Genomic DNA, 15,393 nt, shown 5'->3' on the forward strand with positions numbered 1-15,393 from the left:
GTTTGGAAGCGGTCTAGGCCTAGGAGCAATGAGGAACCGGTCAGATGCCCCCTCCACTGCACTGGGGACACTGCACAAGTCACTATCACCACTCTTACCTTCGTTTAGAGCTCGTAGCTGAGCTTGAAGTTTCTTGATTGAAGCTTTTACATTTTCCCTCTCTGAAGAAAATCTTTGGATCCAGACAGGGAGAAAGCAGCTGAGGCTAAGGGAAATCGTTAGTAGAGAGTTAACTTCTTGTTCTAAAGAGCAAGATCTACTAGATGACCTAGCTGAAGCTTTCTTACTCTATCTCTCTCAAGCTTCCTAACATATGACGATAACTCCTTCCATTCAAGCTCGTAAGGTTCTCGCATTCAACACAGGTGTTATTAAAAGAACATTCATTCTCTCTGCATTTAGCGCAAATACTATGAGGATCTACTGCCGATTTAGGCAGCCTAACCTTGCAACCTTCCCTACTGCAAACTCTAAACATAGGTGAAGCCTTAGCGTCAGACATCGTGAAAGAGTAGTCAAAACCAAAGTCGAAAAACAGTCCACAATAAGCGTATGCCAAGCCAGAGAAAAAACAGAATACGTCACCAAAAAACCAATCCAAATTCTCGGCAAACGAGTAGAAATCCAAGATGGAGGAACGAACAATAGGTGTTGTCCGTTCAACCGACAGAGAAATTATGACTTAGAAAACGGGAATAGTTCCAGACCCCGCCACCCAGCGGCGGGAATGGTGGATCACCTGACCTACCTGTCACGTGTGCCGCGAGTTTTGAAATTCTGTCGGGACGACCGAGTCTATAGCTAAGTACAGGCGGTCCCCGGGTTACGACGGTTCCGGCTTACGACGTTCCGAGGTTACGACGCTTTTTCTTAAATATTCAATGGAAATTCCGTCCTGGGTTACGACGCTTGTTCCGAGGTTACGACGCTGACGCTTCCGACGCTCCGAGTTAACGACGCTTTTAAAAAACGCATGCTATGATAAAAATCCTTTATAGTTTAGCACAGTACATAATAAAAATATGTTTTTGGTTACATTACAACAAAAATTTGAGGGTTATGATGATTTTTGACACTTTTTTTTTTTTCGTATTTTTTGAATTTTTTTTAGTGACGCCGCATATGCGGAACTAGTTTGCGGGCGAATGAATACACTAGCTTGGGATGCGCAGTTTAAAACAGTCCAAAAGCGCAAATATAATGAAAAATCATTGCTTGTTTCCAGTACATAATTAAAAAAACTAAGTTTCTGGTTAGATTACAACACAAATTCCAAGGTTACGACGTTTTGTTATGCTTTTTAAACGATACCTCATATGCAGAAACTAGTTTTTTGAGCGGAGGTGCATAATTAATTACGCTTATTAAAACTGTATGGTAAATTGACCGAACAACGACCTCGGACGGTCGAGGACGCCAAGCGTAACAATACGAAAGGACGCCACTTCAATCGCTGCCTGCCTGCATTTCACTAGGTTGTGTGCTGAGACGTTGCTGAAATTCCTTGCCATTTTCGCAAATTTACAATGGCTCCTAAACGCCAAAGTACTTCCTCCGATGATAGTTCATCCAAGAAGAGGAAGGTCATCACGATGGAGGTCAAATATGACGTGATAAGCGTTGGTCGGAGAAGGGAGGAGAAACTAACACCGAAATAGGCCGTTCTTTAGGCTTGAGCAGGACCACGGTGGTAACCATTGTGAAGGATAAGGAACGTATTCTGAAGCATGTTCAAGGATGCTGCACCGATGAAGTCAACGGTGATAAACGAGAAGCAACGTAGCCAGAGCATTGTTGAAATGGAGAAATTGCTCATGATCTGGCTGGAGGACCAGAACCAGCGACGTGTTCCGGTGAGCTTAAGTGTGATCCAGGAGAAGGCTAGAGCGCTGCATGAGGCAGTAGTGAAAAAGTTTGGCGAAGGCAGTGCTGGTGGTGAATTTTCCGCGAGTAGAGGTTGGTTTAACCGTTTTAAGGCTCGTGCAAATTTGCATAATGTGAAGCTGCAAGGTGAAGCTGCTAGTGCTGATAGCGAAGCAGCAGAAAGTTTTCCAGGTGGTTTGGCTGAGATAATTAAGGATGGTGGTTACACGGCTGACCAAGTCTTTAATGTGGATGAGACTGGATTATTTTGGAAAAGAATGCCAAATCGAACGTACCTTTCCAAGGAGGAGAAGTCAGCACCTGGCCATAAAGCTGGAAAGGAGCGACTGACTTTGCTGTTTGGGTCCAATGCAAGTGGTTGATTTGAAACTGAAGCCCTTGCTGGTGTATTTGGCCGAGAATCCCAGGGCTTTCAAGGGCATTTTCAAGAGTCAACTCCTGTGATTTGGAAATCTAACAAGAAGGCGTGGGTTACCTTAATGGTCTTCGAAGATTGGTTCAATGACCATTTCGTGCCAGCAGTGGAGCGGTATTTGACTTCGAAGGGTCTGCCTTTTAAGGCCCTCTTAGTCCTGGACAATGCCCCTGGTCACCCTTCAAATTTGAGCGGACATGCATCCTAATGTGAATGGTGGTGTACCTCCCACCCAATACCACATCGCTGATACAGCCAATGGACCGGGAGTAATAGCTAATTTCAAGGCTTACTACCTTAGAAGGACCATACGTTTTGCTTTGTGCCGGGATAGAAGCTAACAAGGAGTTGACACTGAAGCAATTCTGGAAGGGCTACAACATTGCAGATGCAGTGAAGAACATTGCAAGTGCTTGGGACGAGGTGAAGACGACCACTTTAAATGGGGCCTGGAGGAAACTGTGTCCACATTTGTGCACAGTTTGAAGGCTTTGACCAGGCAGAAGACGTCGAGACTGTGACGAGGAAGATCGTAGGGCTAAGCAAGAGGCTGAAACTAGAATCTTGAACCTGATGATGTAACAGAGCTGCTGGCTTCCCATGGAGAGGAATTGTCTGCAGAGGACTTACTAGAACTTGAACAACAAATGATTGAGGAGAGGAGGCGGCACCAGAGCCAAAACCCAGGTCATTAACTGTGAAAGGCTTGTCAGAGGGTTTTACTCATCTGGAGAGAGCCTTGGTTCTTCTTTTGAGGCAGAAGACCCTAACGTTGCCAGGTTTTGACAAAATCAAGAGAGGAATCATGGATTTGGTGACTTTCTACAAGGAGACCCTGAAGGAGAAGCAGACGAAGAGAAGTGTGCAGTCCAGGCTTGACACTTTCTTTCACAAGTCTCCAGTACCACCACCTCCCACTCCTAGTCCTGGTAAGGAATTCTGAACTGTTTTACTAATTATGTTTACATAGTGTACATATTAAAATGTGTTAATTTTTTAATGTAACAACTAAATGTAAGAGTAAATTGTAACTTCATTAATTTTCATCATTTGTAATTTTATTGCAGAAGTGGTGGACAGTTCCAGATCCCCCTGTACTACCTGTGACAGTTCCAGATCTCCCTGTACTACCTGTGACAGTTCCAGATCTCCCTGTACTACCTGTGACAGTTCCAGATCCCCCTGTACCTGGACCCTCTGTATCAGCCCGCCCACCTGTACGTGTACAATCAGGTAAGCAATTTCATTTTTCTCATTTTCATGTTGGAAATTGTTTACACCCTACATACATACGTACACTAACTTACATAGTGGTACAATGTGTTTGATGTTGCATAACCTTGATTTAGTTTTTTTTTTTTTTCATTTCAGACCCCTTTGATAGTGACTAGTGACAACCCAGATGACCCTGAAGCCTTCCAATGTGTTTGATGTGTGCTAACTTTATTTTTTTTTTTTTTTCATTTCAGACCCCTTTGATAGTGCGTGGACCCGAGGACCTGAGCCTTTCCATGGTTTTGATGCCTCGCCCTATACATCAGGTAAGAATCCTTAACAAATTTGTATAAAATGTTTTATAAATTGCTAATAGAATTTTATTAGTGTACATATGCTACAATTACATCCACTTAGATATATTTTATGTACCCTATCATTCTTTCCAGATGTAGATGTTCCCTCATCAGTTGATACGAGTTATCACCTCTCCAGAGCCCAAATCAGTTGATACGAGTATCACCTCTCCCATTCCTTCAGTAAAAGAATTCTTCATTTTTTATATTGAACATACGTATTACACACTACATATGTCAAACAGTAATACTAGTGCAGTAGTTACAGTAGTAGTAACTATCATTTATATATTTTTTATCATTCCAGACTCCCAAGCACCTGCCCATCCCACTCCATAGCCCAGCCACCCACTCTCATGTACCATATGGCCATCCCAGTAAGCAAGCCAACCACTAGAATTTGGTAAGGACATTTTTTTTTTATTAATGTTTTAATATTACATATGTAATAACCATGTTATGTATGTAACATACATACTATAATCATATGTATTACATTATCATTCCAGACTGGCATGCACCTGTGACTTACATAAACCAGACCTCTACATAGCCTACATGTCTTCATTTTGCTGAAGGTAAGGAATTCTCAGTTGTGTTTAATGTTTGCATACGTACAATAAATTTTGTACACCTAAGTGGTTACATACTGTCCTTTAATATTAATTCTTCATTCCAGACTGCCCATCATCCTAGCCTGTTTATCTGTGATAAAGCACACTGAAGTTAGGTTTGGAATGCATCCTTATCATGAAATGCTCTACACCTCCACCTCCATCTCCCACAACCTAGGTAACAGCTTTGAGACTCACTAAAAGTTGGTAAGTTATGTAAGGAATTTCTAAATTAAGGTTTATACTACATGTTATATGTTATATTAAAACCACTGTATGGGTGCATATTACTGTATGTAACTTACTATGCATAGAGTACTTACTGACAAAATTATTTTTTGTACATTCCAGAACCCCTGAATGATGGAGGCTATGGGGCCACATAAGACTTTGTCCATCCAGGGTTACATTGAACAAGAAAATTTAAAACTAAAAGTAAGGAATTAATTAACATACATTAACTCTTTTAGTACTCTTGATATATCTACAGTAATTAACATATGCATTCACAACTTTCTGTAGTGTATATTTTGTACACTAATTTTTGTTACTTTTTCCTTCCAGAACCAACATTTTTCACACAACTCCAGGTTGTTACTACAAGTGTCATCAAGGGATAACTACAAGTAGAAGCACCATTTTTGGATGGAAAAAACCCTTCAGGAAAGTATACGTATCACATGTAACATGTAGTGTAACAAAGTATGAACAGTAAGGTTTTTACATACAGTAGTACGTACATACATACGTATTACATACGTACATAACTTTTTTTTACAGGAATTTCCAACCAAGTTTGATTATGTACATATGTACATGTTATAAACCACTGTACGTATGGTTACTGTAATGTAACTTACTAAACATACATAACATGACTTAACTTTGATACTTTTTGGTACATTCCAGAAAACCAGGACCCCTCCATGATGCAGGCTATGGGGTCACATAAAACTTTGTCCAGGGTTACTACATAACATAGCACGACAACTGTAAACTATGTACTACTGTACTAAAGGTAAGGAATTATACATAGTAGTAAACATACATTAAGTAAGTTTTATACGTACATACTAAAAAAAAGTGACCAAGATCTCTCACATGGGCGAATGGTAATTGATCAAGGTCCCTCATGGAAATTGGTACTGGTTACACTCCCTGCTGAACAGGGGGTGTAGACCGAACCTCCAATTTACATAATGCATACCAGTTGATATAAACCACTGTATGGTGCATATTACTGTATGTAACTTACTATGCATAGAGTACTTACTGACAAAATTATTTTTTGTACATTCCAGAACCCCCTGAATGATGTAGGCTATGGGGCCACATAAGACTTTGTCCATCCAGGGTTATAGTGAACGACAATTTTAAACTAAAGGTAAGGAATTAATTAACATACATTAACTAAGTTTTATACATGTTATATATGTGATATTAAACCACTGTATGGTGCATATTACTGTATGTAACTTACTATGCATAGAGTACTTACTGACATACTAATTATTTTTTGTACATTCCAGAACCCCCTGAATGATGTAGGCTATGGGGCCACATAAAGACTTTGTCCATCCAGGGTTATAGTGAACGACAATTTTAAACTAAAGGTAAGGAATTAATTAACATACATTAACTAAGTTTTATACCATGTTATATGTGATATTAAACCACTGTATGGTGGCATATTACTGTATGTAACTTACTATGCATAGAGTACTTACTGACATACTAATTATTTTTTGTACATTCCAGAACCCCCTGAATGATGTAGGCTATGGGGCCACATAAGACTTTGTGCATCCAGGGTTACGTTGAACAAGAAATTTAAACTAAAAGTAAGGAATTAATTCACATACATTAACTTTTTTACTCTTGATATAACTCAAAGTAAGGAATTATAAACTAAAAGTAAGGAATTAATTAACATACATTAACTCTTTTACTCTTGATATCTATAATTTACACTATTGCATTAAGGACTTTGTGTAGTATTTTGTACTAATTGTGTTATACTTTACCTTCCAGAGCTACCAGACTGGGATTTTAGTGTACTCCAGGATTCTAACAAATACTACTACGAACTGTAACAGTGGCAAATATAGTGTTTAGTGTATATCTACCTAAGGATTAAGTGTAGTACATTGTGCTTTATAGTGTCACAAGAGTTTAATAAAAGAATATACCTTCAAGAACCATCCTTTGCCATTGAAATAACCACACTACACATCATGCAATATACTTGCATGTCACACAGGTAAGGTCTCTAACTTTTTCTTAGTTTAAGGCATATTTCCAAGTGTCGTTCCGGCTTACGACGATTTTCGGCTTACGACGCGCCTCAAGAACGGAACCCCCGTCGTAACCCGGGGACTGCCTGTATATATCTGCTGGGTAAGTTTCATGTACAAAACCTAAACTTATTATGAAATTTAAACATGAGAGTAATATGATATGATTATTTAATAAAGATAACATGCAACTAATAATTCATTACAAAACTGGAAGGTGTAAAAACTTCAACAAGAAACAGATAATGGGTACAGAAAAGCCATTCAAAGAAAATAACTAAAGGAAAATAAAGTACGTAATGGGAATTTCATTCAAAACTTAGCAAAAATTGCTCATCCTTTATGTAATTTGCTGAACAAAGATGTTAAATGGAATTGGACAAGGGAATGTCAAAATTCTTTTTAAAGAATCAGAGCAGAAGTGTCCTCACCCACATTCCTAGTACATTATCAAATGGATTTGCCAGTAAAGTTGGTTTGTGATGCCTCAAACATAGGTTTAGGTGCAGTATTAGCACAGGTAATGGCAGATGGTACCAAAATATGTATTGCTTTTGCCTCTAGAGTATTAAACAAAGCAGAAAGAAACTAGTACTCACAAATAGAAAAAGAAGCACTAGCACTAGTGTATGGAGTAAAAAAAGTTCCAAATGTATCTGTATGGCAGATGGGGATGGTGACGTTGAGTGGGCCATGAATGACTCTCAGTGCATTGATAATCAGGTTCAACCAATATGAATACTTCTATACCTGGATCACCTGTCAGATCAAGCTGAACAAAGGAAAGGTGCACAAGTCCAGGAGGCCCCACTGGTGTTGAAATGCATCTTCTAACATAACCCAGGGGAGCATAATACTATGAACTTTTTCCTCAGCTGTGCAGCAAACACATAATCATCAGAACAAGCAACTGAGCTCTTCTGCCATGACATTCAGCCTGTCTGGAATGGATCTGGCTGACAAGGTTAACGTCATAGCAAATGGCCACTCACTCAACTGTCTTGCCAGTAAACATAGAGAAAGGGAGACCATTTCCCCTTGGCTGCTGACCTATGAACAGGTCCAGGAACGCTGTTCAAATTTGCAAGACAATAAGGTTGTACAACATCCATACACTCAAAGTGCCTAGCTCCTTCATGTGCTCCAATTGTCCTTCAGTGTATCCAAGAACAGAGGGATTTTCTGAAGAAGGGAGTTTTGGGGAACTCTAAGAAGGTTCCAGCCATTATACCATTAGGCATATTGATATGTAGAAGGATCACTGGCAAACAAACCGTGGCCACTTCACACACCAATTTTAGTAGTTACTGGGGGAACATTGCCTGTAAGGCACAAGCCTCTCCAAAGACATTGTGGGACAGAATCAGCTGCCAAAATTGAAATTGCTAATACTGATGAGACAGGAACTGTGACGATACCTTCCTGAATTTTCAAACAAGAATAGTAAATCAAAGTCCAGAAGCTACTTTGCTGAGAAGTTTCACAGAAATGCCTATATGAATGCCAAGCATTTGTCCTCTACTCTCACATGAACAAAGTGTTTTATTTTAAGCCCCAAATGTTGGGTCAGTCCTGAAAAAATTTGCCATTTTTCTTCATATATGCATTCTTAGATCTCTCTTATGAACAAAGATTTAATTTTACGAATCACAATTGAAAGGATTGGTAATAATCCTTGAAAACATTATTCTGCATTTATAAAAAAAAAACTAGTCATATATAAATGAAGTACTCAAGCACTCACTGGTTTAAAAGATTTTCTCCTTTGATATTGTCGGTAAACACATTGAGTGTTCTGTATGCCGCTAGGTCAACTTGATCCTGAAAAAGAATGAAATATTACTACTATATGTGCAAACAAAAATAATTTTAGAAAAGCTTTAATTTCATTCCTAGTCTAAAACAGATGCACTCAAAGTATAACAACAATTATAAAAGTTTGATTGCCTATACTTACAATCCAATGAGCACACCAAAAGCCTACAGCAAACACTGACAGAAACACGGTTAAAACCACAGCAATTAGTGGAGGTGGATGTGTGATTGCATCCAACAGCAGTCTATGGCACATCTTATGAAGTCCTCTCATGGTGTACTAGTTCTTAAGGATCTAAATTGTGTCCACACCACCTCATGGGCATTATCAATCTTTGCTCTGAAATGTTCAATAAACAAAAAACAGAGGTAAACACTTAAAACAAAATTCAAAGCATGAAATAGTACATTGAAATAGAAATTAAAAAGATATAATAAAATAGATGCATTCTAGTTAGGAATATCTGCTGTGACAAGTTAATGTAAAGTACAGTAATATTGTATTCTTGAGTTTATTTAACAACAAATACAACGAACCTTACGAGGTTTGGCAATTCTAGTTTTATGAGATACTTTGCACAATTCTGGCACAGCACAGCAATCTATAGTTTACAAAGTGAGAATTACTTTCTTTTCTGAGTGAAGATTAGGCTAGAAATAATGAGAATTCATATTAAGCAAATGCATAAGTCAAATAGCATTTACCTGTTATTGTACAAAGCCTATTTCTTTCATATACACATAAAGGTCCAAGATGCATTAATCCATAAAATTGGCAAGATGTTTTGGCTTGACCACAACCAAATAAAAAGTACTGGCTTATGTCTGTTGAGTAAGGGGAATTCCTCCCACCAATTTACCATGTTGTTACCAAGCTTCAAAAAACATCTCTAGCATGAGAACAAAGATGGGTGTAGTAATTTTAATCTATTTCTAGACATCTAAAAAGGTCCATGTTTTTCAAGTCTTGAAGTGAAAACCTGGGAAAAAATCTGCTGGCTGCAGCACCCTTTCTTATGTTCTCCCTTGGTCTCTTTCCTATTTGCAGTGGCTGTGACTGCAAGAAGCAATGATGTCTTTGTATGTACTGGAATAAGTGTTACAGATCTTGACTGAAGACTTGGCAAAGGTGGTGTATTGATATTAAAGGCAACAAACTCTCCTTGCATCAGTATGGCAAGTGCTCAGGCCACAGGCACAACCTGTGAGCTGTCAAGAGTAACACCAAAAGCAATCTGTGGATGTAGCCAACCACAATACTACAGAAGTGCTCGTAAAATATAAATTTTTATACCCAACACTGGCATCCAGCCTACAACACTTGAAGAAGCCTTTCATGTTATTTATGCTAACATGAGCCAATTTTCATGGCTTTAATGTTTTTCTTGCACTGTTTAGAATACAAATGCCAAATCATAAGCCTAGGCAATATACATTTAAACTAGTGTTGCATTTTATCAATCTTGGGCTCTGCTATAATGCCAAAGATAAGGTGCTGGGACCTAAGAGGTCACTCAGTGCTGGAAGGAAAATGTGAGAAAAGAAGTTTTAAAGGTTCAACAGGAGGAAAACCTTGCAGTTGCACAGAGAAACAATTGCTAGAAGAGGGTAAAAAGTAAGATGGGGGAAAGAAAATATAATGGTTAGGGTCACTAAAAGAAACTAGAGGGGTTGCTGCTAGGGGTAGAAGGGACACTGCAACATACCTTGAGTGATGCCTATAATGCACCACGTGAGGGAAATAAACTTGTGACTTGGAAGAAAAAACTAACTTTGAGAGAAAAGTAAAGGTCTCGAGGTGTTGCTTCCACGGACACTGGCTCATGACTAATGCCTATCCTGGGTTACAGGAGGTGGTAAAGTACTTTTTCGGGAAGATGGTCGCGTTATGGTAGAGGCCGGCCATTCGGTATTTTACCCCACTACAGAAATGCTTATCCTAGGCTACTACTGTCGCCCTCACCTTACTCTGCATTTGTTTCAAGCTATGCCACCTAGCCCCATGTGCAAAGGCTAGTTTTTTTTTTAATTTTTCCTAACCACTAAATCAAGGTAGCCTATTCCTACCAGATCTCGTACTGATGTGGAAAAACCAAAACAACTGGTGAGGCCAGCAACATGGGTTGGCTAGTTCTGGCTAAGCATTTAAGGTAAAATACCGAATGGCCAGCCTCTACCGTAGAGCGACCACCTTCCCGAAAAAGTACTTTAACACCTACAGTGTCCGTTGAAGCAACACCTCGAGACCTCTACTTTCCTCTTGAAGTACCTATAAGTTTTTTCTCCTAAGTCACAAAGGCCATTTCTGATTTTCAGGAAGGTGGTCGCACTGTGGTAGAGGCCAGGTGGCCATTCGGAATTTTACTATGCTAGGCTACAGGGCAGGCTTATCATGACCTCGATAAAAGAAAAAGGACTGCCACGTCTTGATTACTTAGATTAACCAAAAAGTTTGTTATGTGTGCTGTCAGTAAGAACGTGGTGGAACGGCGCTTTGCGCCTTATCCGCATATATTTAAATATTCTTGGCAAGCCTGTTTGTTCTGGCAAGAGGTGTAGGGTAAACAACCTCAGTCGATCTATTGTCATCGCGTGGCTCAGCCTTATTCACTCGATATTTAATTTGTGAAACAAGAATACAATTACATCTTTAAGCATACCATTCAAAAGATTGAAGTTTCGTCAACATATTGTGATATATGAAAGCGCCATACGAACTAAAATGACAATTTGTCGAAAATTGCATTTTTCTTAACTATACAAACCTGAGGTCCTTTAACCTAGGAAGGGTAAAACTAGCGGCAAGCTGGGAACGGTCGTAAGCTTCGAACAAGGGGAGAACGGTAGTTAACTGCTTGTCCGATCGTGCGCGCGCCCGCGCGCCCGAGAGGTGAAGAATCACTTTTGCTTAGGCCCATGCAAAAAGTTGCAGAGTGAGGGGTGGCATGAGGTGGGACTATATGTAAAGGACTTCAGGTTTGTATAGTTTTAGGAAAAATGACCAATCGAAAATTGCATTTTTCCTAACTATAACAAACCTGAGGTCCTTTACAATAGGAAGGTAACTAGCGGCAGCTGGGACGGTCGTAAGCTTCGAACAAGGGGAGAACGGTAGTTAACTGCTTGTCGAGTCGCGCGCCCGCCGCGCCCGAGAGGTGAAGAATCACTTTGCTTTAGGCCCATGCAAAAAGTTGCAGAGTGAGGGGTGGCATGAGTGGGACTATATGTAAAGGACCTCAAGGTTTGTATAGTTAGGAAAAATGCAATTTTCGACCAAATTGTCATTTGTTCCGATACGTAATACAAACCCTCGTCCTTTAACAATAGGAAGACTCACTCTTGGTGGGAGGAATCTGAGTCTTTTTGGTGAACAGACTGGTGTTCGTCCAACCCTGGAGTGCCTCCCTGGTCGTAAGAGCAAGGGAGGGATCCAAACCTCTGTCCGATTGATCGGGGTGTGCACCGCAGGATCAATGGTCAGACCTCTGGGCCAAGTACTAAGAGAGAGGCAGCGTATCTCTTCGTACCAGCAAGCAAGAACTTGTTCCTGTTTGCAAGAGACAATCATAAAATGATGGGTTTGTCTCAATTTGGCATCCACTTCCTCCCCCTTGTTTGGAGAAGTAGTGGATATGGTTTACTCCTATCCCTACTGAAAGGATAGGATGGTGCTCTATTGAGTAGCTCACCTGCATCTCGTCCTTACCCAGCAGGGTGACGACCGTGTCCCTCTACCAAAGGTAGAGGGAAGAAAAAGATGGGAAGAGGAGCCAGTCACACACTCATTCCTCATCCATTCTTACGGTCACACAGGACTCGATGCTGTTCAGCCTGCGAGGGTCCTGGGTTAACTACACAACGTGTTGAGCAACCACCACGGTTCCCAAGGAAAAAGATCCAAGGAACTGTGGGCAATATCCTGAAGGTAGAAGGAGGTGCATGGCGGTCCGGTTGGACCAGGCGCCTGCCTTCATTACCTGCGCCACGGAGAAGTTCTTGCGGAACGCGAGAGAATGATGAAGAGGCGTCCGCACTCATCCTGGGTGTCGAGTTTCTTCAGACAGCTCCGTCTTGCACTTCACAGGACAAAGCAGCATAGCCTTCGTATCGGAGGCGGTGACGTCCATTAGGAGGGTATTGTGAAGGACTCGAACCAATCGTCAGTTACCGAAGGGTTCTGAGTCTTCGCTACGAAGATCGGTACGAAATCGAGCGTCACAAATCCCCATCCCTTTGTGCTTGACTTCTCAAGAGAAGTCATGCAGTTACCTAAGACGAAAAGAAGGGAATAGTCGTATGACCTATCCCTCTTCTCGACTTTGGTTATGTACAGTACTCATACTGACAAGCTATTAAGAACGAAGTAATGATTGCTCTGGAACAACCGAACTAAGTCCGAGCAGCAAATAGGTTCGTAACTGACTCGGTACGCTCTGACAAGCTTGCCCGACTGACTGGTTCGGAATCAGTAGAGGCAAGTTTGTTCCAAGCATCGGGTAAGTCAACGTGACCTTCGCCTTTTAAGAGTTATGCTGAGAGACCAAACAAATAAAATATTTGTAGTCACCGATGCGGACGGCGCGGCGATGATTCTCTTAATGCATAAGCTCAAAAGGCGGAAGTCAATTGCCTTCAAAAGACCCGAGGTCCCTGATGGCAAGAAAATCTCATAGACGTGAATCTCAGCTTAAGGCAGAGAAACAAAACACTACCAATGTGACGTTGAAGACGAAGGTAGGCAATGAATGCAACCTACGTCTTCCAGCTGAATCGAGAGAAGGAATCTCAAGATTCTAAACCTGTGCTTACAAATGACTGAAAAACGCTAAACCGCCATTTCATTGCTGTCCGTTGTGCAATGAAAGCGGGGCGTTCTTCAGTAATGAAACACAGGGGAGAGCCGCTTGAAGAACTGCCTTCTCATGGGCTGAACGTTTGGAAGTAGAGCTGGCAGGTGTGGGAGTAGGCGATGTCTTTCATACATCTGCTAATCCGGGGTGAACAATGAACAATTGTACACCTCCGAATACAAGATATTTTGAGGACAAACTCAGATTCCGCAAAAATCATTCGCATTATCGGATATCATGCAGCAAGAGACTATTACAGAATTCTTTTTTACCGTGCGGGTAAACAGAAAGATGAGAGTCGAATAGATATCTCTGTTAAAATTCTCGCAATACCGAAGACGATGAATACTAGCGTCTCTCAGCAGTAGATGGTCATTCATGTATGCGAGAATCCCCGTTAATCAGAGACTTAAGTCCGTGATTGTTTGGGCAGAGATACGGTTGTTATTCATCAACAAAGCAGGTGAGAAAGACATAAACAACCGTCTATCTCAAAGCGGCAGCTGATACTGAAATGCCTCGGGCAATTCAATACGCAGTAGCTGTCGCTGACATCGTCATCCTGAGTTGCCAAGTAATCCTTTCCACGAAGGAATGCGTTCGGCTAGACCACCGAGCATAAAAACGATATGCTCGAGCAATTATATTTAAGCGAAACGAATTTCGGTTAAATATAAAAGCTTAAATGGTGTTGTTGTGCACACCATAAGTATATAAAATTGAAACTGGAAACTCCTGGGAGGTTGCAGGCAACCCGGGTTTGCAGTTCAATTAGAATACTTTTCGTCTAAGTTGCAATCCGTAGAATACCAGGATATGCGCCTACCCCTCGGACCATTCAACTGCTTAGCAGAATCATGTCGCGAGGTTAATATACGTAGTATATTTGTAGGATTCTGAACAACGATCTCCATCCTAAATTCTTTCCTTCAAGAAAACAAAATAAGGATTGGAGATCGACCACCTTCGTTCTCTATTAAAGAGAGTGAAGGAGAAGTCTTCCTCGAAGGAAAGCTTCAATGGTGAACAGAATACTAAGACGATAGTTCCAGCCAAACTGGATATTCCCGTCCGTTCTTCTCTATTCCAGGTTGGTCGCCTACTGTGAGATAGTCTTCTTTCAGCAGCAGTCTTCTTCCTAATGCTAGAAAAGTTCCAGTTCCAGGAATCGAGCATAGGCCGAGGTTCCCGATTATCGCTGTAACATATCGGGGATTCTCGTCTCGCTCACTTTGGACCGTGGTCTCGCCTAAGTGTTTGGAGATCGTAAGAACTCTAACACTCTGAATGCGCTAGAAATTCCGTAGAAATTCTAAGCAGTCTGCGAAACCCCCACCGAATTCGTCAAACGATATCGCTGGTGGTCCTCTCGATTCCCGTAGAAATCGAGAATGGGGCAGGATCCCTCCTCAACGACCTGGGCTTTACGTCAGGTAGGAACCGAAAGGTCCCCCCCTGGTAGCGCAGTCCCCAACGTGGGATCCTACAGAGAAATCTCTGTAGGATATCCTTCCCCTTTCCCTCGTAGCCGTAAGGAGAGAGGGAATGGGGGAGGAATTGGATACTCGCTCGCCTTCCCAGTGGAACTAGCAGTTGGAGAAGAGTAGGAGCAGCCCATCGCTTGCGGCGATGGCCTCTCGAGTCTGGGAAAACGTATCGTCAGGAGAAACGTTTTCCCGAGGAGGGTTACGAACTCTCACTGTAGGTAAGGGTCTGCCGCCACTGTGAACGTCGTCTGGGTGGGGCTGATCGACACCTGACAGGAGAGAGCCGATACCGTCCTCCGACTCATTCCAGTCCTCGTCGAGGTCGAAACCTCTCAGGAGGACCGGGAATTTCCGAAGGAGTATTTAAATACGGTGTTCCGAAGACACGTAGAAACGCCGCTGTCGCAGTAGAGGAGGTTGGAAGTAGCTTGATCGACCGGCCAGAACTGAGAGAGCCTTCTTG

General features: G+C 41.4%; 1 protein-coding gene and 1 long non-coding RNA gene across 3 annotated transcripts in view; one reads left to right on the top strand and one right to left on the bottom strand.

Annotated features, from left to right (window-relative positions):
- LOC135220496 (N-acetylglucosamine-1-phosphotransferase subunits alpha/beta-like) overlaps nt 1–15,393 on the bottom strand; it is a 185,272-nt gene that overhangs the window by 148,122 nt on the left and 21,757 nt on the right. The window contains exons 2-3 of the mRNA XM_064257634.1: nt 8,736–8,933; nt 8,523–8,599 (exon numbers count right to left, since the gene is read on the bottom strand). Of these exons, the coding sequence (XP_064113704.1) occupies nt 8,523–8,599; nt 8,736–8,867 (209 nt within the window). The 5' untranslated portion in view covers nt 8,868–8,933. The remainder of the gene's footprint in view (nt 1–8,522; nt 8,600–8,735; nt 8,934–15,393) is intronic.
- LOC135221412 (uncharacterized) lies at nt 5,404–6,429 on the top strand. Of its 2 annotated transcripts, none has more exons than XR_010315933.1 (3): nt 5,404–5,502; nt 5,786–5,868; nt 6,243–6,429. It is a non-coding gene; the product is annotated as an uncharacterized LOC135221412 (long non-coding RNA). The 2 variants fall into 2 exon arrangements; XR_010315934.1 differs by lacking the exon at nt 6,243–6,429 and adding an exon at nt 6,014–6,039.

This window comes from Macrobrachium nipponense, chromosome 2, assembly GCF_015104395.2.
Source record: "Macrobrachium nipponense isolate FS-2020 chromosome 2, ASM1510439v2, whole genome shotgun sequence".
Classification (NCBI taxonomy): domain Eukaryota; kingdom Metazoa; phylum Arthropoda; class Malacostraca; order Decapoda; family Palaemonidae; genus Macrobrachium; species Macrobrachium nipponense.